Below are 4,446 nucleotides of genomic sequence, written 5' to 3'. Positions count from 1 at the left end.
GGAATTTGATTACAACAGCTATTTGTAACACAGTAGAAACTGACAACAACGCGTCTCATCTTGTCTATGTTAAAAGTTTCAAGAAACATGACTGGCTAGCTGATATTCTCGATACTGACGTGCGACATGGATTAATTATCAAAACACTGGATGCAGATTACGATGATATTGTGTCTTTAAAGAAAATGAACGTAGCGAACTGTCTACGATATGAAAAACATGTGAAACATTGCGCATTACAAAACGTATTTAAAATATTTATTTGGTGGTCTAAACAACAATAAAATGTTATATGGAACAACTTTAGTTGTACATTTACTACTCTTCTCCATAGCATGTTTATATAAATTAACAGTATTAATTGCGGTTTAACGTGGTTTCATGTTTGATCGTGGCTCGTTTCTAGTTAAACATAGTTCGTTTGCGGGTAAACATAGTTTGTTTATGGTTAAAGGTGGTTTGTTCGTGGTTTGCTTATGGTTGAACGTGGTTTGTTTATGATTCGTTGACGGTTAAACATAGTTTGTTCGTAGGTTGCTTACGGTTGAACGTGGTTTGTTTGATTCGTTTATGGTTAAACATGGTTCGTTTATGGGTGAACGTGGTTCGTTTATGGTTCGTTTATGGTTGAACGTGGTTTGCTTAAGGTTCGATTATAGTTAAACATGGTTTGTTCGTAGTTTTCTTATGGTTGAACGTGGTTTGTTTATGGTTCGATTATGGTTCCACATAGTTTGTTCGTGGATTATTTGTGGTTCGATTACGGTTAAACATGATTCGTATCTTTTGTTCGTCCTGAGAACTCCACAGTCCCCTTTTTCTTGCAACGCGACGCGCCAACGCATAACAAACCCTTTTTTTGTAAATACTGAAAAGCAATAAATTACTTGAACGGGTCTCCTATCGTTTGGAAACTTAGACTCCAAATGATAAAAGAGCAAACGAAAATCATATCGGCGCCCGAAAAGATAAACCGCGCTGAGTAAGAACCCGGAATTTTGCTATAACAAGCAAGAAAAATCTATCGTTTAAATACTCTGAGCAGTTTTCACAACAAACCCGGATATCTCCGGGTCAAGAAAAACACCGCTTATAAAATTTAGAGCAGCCGGCGCAAATAGAAACTTCGGCGCCACGAGTAATTTTATTATAAACAAATTCCATTTATGGGTCTATGTGACGCGATAAAAAAAACCAACACTTTCCCTTTTCCCTTCTCTGGAAAATCGGACAAGCCGACCGAGCCGAGAGATCGTCGCCGATTGGCAATCTCACAAAGTTTTCCGGACCATTAACTAACAAATAGGAACTGGCGAAGCTCGACTGCGTTTTCCGATTGGGAGAGTCCTCGCTTACTCAAAATTGTATATAAGCTAGGACTTTCAGAACCGGAATTAAATAGGAGCAGCTGATCTTAAGAGTCGGAAGTGTTGTGGTGCAAAGAATTTTAAAGGTAAAGTTTGGTGCAGTGAGTGCCAAACCAGGACACCGAAGCCGCACTGGTTTCCAACTTTCCACTCCCGAGTGCCTGCAGCCAACCTGACACCGCCGCCGCTCAACCAAGTAGTAAGTGCTTTTAAGGAACCAATTGATTACTGAGATTCCACGAACTAGAAATAGAGATTGAGAAAAAGAGAGAAAAACGATAAAATCTCGCACAAATCAGACACAGCAGCCGCAGTACTGAACTGTCTAAGCTAGCCTCTCACCTCCTTCCTTGATCAGAAAGAATATCCGCGGTTTTGAATCGCTTTGGATAACTTCTGATAGACATCCGCTGTTTTGAATCGCTCTGAATGACTTCTGATAGACGTCTGCGGTTTTTTAATTGCTCTGGATAACCTCTCACCTCCTTCCTAAATCACGGAAACAAACAAAGCCCTCTCCGACTATCAGTCGTAGAACCATGACACATTCAAATTTATTTTTATTATTAAATCTATCAGAACCTAAGAAACGAAACAAAACCGAATTTATCAACTGACATAAGAAAATACATTTCTAAGATGATCTAAGGTGCGTAAACATGAGTTAAAGAGGCTGGCTGCACTAAACAACTCGCATTCCCCTTCTTTCTCACACTTACACCCTAGCTTATAAATTACTTTGTACGAAACAATTATGCGCTCCATCATTGTATTAGTTTCAACACACTTGTCTGTTAGTAACTTGCTAACAATTTGATTTGTTTATTTTATAAATATAACTACTTTATAATGTGTGGAATCAAACTAAAAAGTTATTCTTTATTATCCTTCTCTCCGTACAACCCACTCTCATTTCCTCGTTAAAATTGCTAGGTCCCGTTCTTGGTAAATGAGACTTGCGTCTCAGACCTAAAAAGGGACCAACGAGCGAGTGTTCGCTAGACAGAGTAAGATCGGCGTACGCCGTTGACCTGTCGACGAATATAAACAAACTCTTTCGACTCTCTCACAGCGGGACTTCCGTGTCTACTGTAAAGAGAGATATGGAAAACGACGCGTTTACTGTTGCGTTTCATCACAGCTCGACCGTATCCATGGGCCAGGACGTAACACTGTTAGTGTTACACGATATGTCAGTTGGGCCACGGTGGTATAAACTTTTATATACGAGGGATGTCTGAAAAGTTTCCGACCTCAACATGAAGTTGACAGCACTCGTCAACAAAAGTGGACAAGTGTATTTGCGCATGCGTTAAAAAGTACACACCAAAATTTCAACCATTTTGGACACGTAGTTGTTGTTTGACAATCGTTTGAGTGAGTCGATGTTAGTGTTTTTTGAAAAAATGGAAAAAATCGAGTATCGAGCTGTCATCAAATATTTATTTTTGAAAGGCAATACGCCTACGCAAATCAAAAACGAGTTGGACGTTGTGTACGGGGATTCTGCACCATCATTTACCACCGTAAAATTTTGGGCAGCTGAGTTTAAACGTGGCCGTACCAGCTTGGTTGACGATGAACGTTCGGGACGTCCAAAAACTGCAATCACTGACGATAACATCGCTCAAGTTCACCAAATGGTGCTAGACAACCGTCGAATTAAAGTTAGAGAGATAGGAGAGGCTATGAATATGTCCAAAGAACGTGTTTGTCATATATTGAATAAAGATTTAGGCATGCGCAAGCTGTCTGCGCGTTGGGTGCCGCGTTTGCTCACTTTGAACGAGAAACGTGTTCGAATGAACATTTCCAACGCTCTGTTGGCGCAGTTCAGGCGCAATAAATCAGAGTTGATAGACTAGTGTATAGACTTACAAGGAGACTATGTAGAGAAATAAAAATAAATTTGAAGAAAAAATGTCTTGTGTGTGTGTGTGTGCATCTTTGTTAGGTCGGAAACTTTTCAGACATCCCTCGTAACTGCAATAAAGCAGATAAACCAATTTGGTATCTACATTGGCGCAGTTTTGGCACGTTTATATGCAACATGATCCGTTATAATGAACAGTGTCTTGATGCGACATGGTTGTGTTTTTTCATGGTTGTAGTTTCATGCACACTTAGGTATAAAATAATCGTAGAGCTGGAGAGAAACAGATAGATCAGATACAAACGTAGCAGTCTGATAGAAGTTCATCATTCTTCAGGACGCAAGAAAAGATACATAGATTCTAAATACATTTAAAGACTGAGATATAAAAAGATGAACTGCTTGATGACTGCAACTCAGTCTCTTCAAAACCGACATGGACATTGTACGCGAGTGCAACAAAATTGATAAAGTGGTGTCACTAGCGGCATTTGTGGTGGCGAACACGATAAATATATTAGTAACGAAGATACGCCGACTGCAGAAAACAATAGAGGAAGTCGTAAAGAAAGACGAAGGGGCTGAGTTTGAGTGGAATGGCAGTTATTTCCCTCACAACTTGTAAGTACATCAATAATAGTTTGTAACTTTTTATGAGCTGTTTTAACTACAACTGTCCTGTTAGCTAGTTTTTCGGAAATTATACATTATATTTTTCTGTTTCAGAACTATAACCAACAATGTTATAAGGGACATTACGCAAATTCTCCAAATAGAGGTACCACATGTGGAGGAAATACACGAACATCTTGACACTGCACTTGGGCACACACAGATATATAGTAATAATAACACTCCTCCTCCATCTCCAGAATCGCAATAGGTAACAAGTAAATAAAGTAATCAATTAAAAAGTATATTATATTACTGCAGTATACAGGGTGATTCAGAACAACCCGTTATCCTTGAAAATACATATTCTTGACTAGATTCTAAGCCAACTTTTTATTTGGCAAAATTTTGTCTGAAGCTTACTTTTTGAGTTATTAATAAAAATAGTTGACTTATCACAAGTCGGATGCAAGAGGTAGGCAGGGACGGCGCAACTCACCGTCAGAGACGCGGGCGATTACGTGTGGTGCCTGACGCGATCAGCTGATCGCTACGCATTGTTTCTGTATCTTTTTCTGTCTCTCTCTCTCTCTT

At 39.3% G+C, this 4,446-nt stretch overlaps 1 protein-coding gene across 1 annotated transcript; it reads left to right on the top strand.

The window, feature by feature from the left end:
• Positions 1–2,773: 2,773 nt before the first annotated feature.
• Positions 2,774–3,232, top strand: LOC109861397 (putative uncharacterized protein FLJ37770). The gene has a single exon (XM_020441031.1). The coding sequence runs from the start codon at positions 2,774–2,776 to the stop codon at positions 3,230–3,232; it is 459 nt and encodes a 152-aa protein (XP_020296620.1).
• The last annotated feature ends 1,214 nt before the right edge of the window (positions 3,233–4,446 follow it).

The sequence above is a fragment of the Pseudomyrmex gracilis genome, unplaced genomic scaffold (assembly GCF_002006095.1).
Source record: "Pseudomyrmex gracilis isolate BER0280 unplaced genomic scaffold, ASM200609v1 scaffold_731, whole genome shotgun sequence".
Lineage (NCBI taxonomy): Eukaryota > Metazoa > Arthropoda > Insecta > Hymenoptera > Formicidae > Pseudomyrmex > Pseudomyrmex gracilis.
The sequence above is the reverse complement of the archived record's forward strand: the minus strand, read 5'-3'. Positions and strand labels throughout refer to the sequence as shown.

Coding starts and splice junctions, on each gene's coding strand:
- LOC109861397 (XM_020441031.1), top strand. CDS start 2,774: ATGGAAAAAATCGAGTATCGAGCTGTCATCAAATATTTATTTTTGAAA.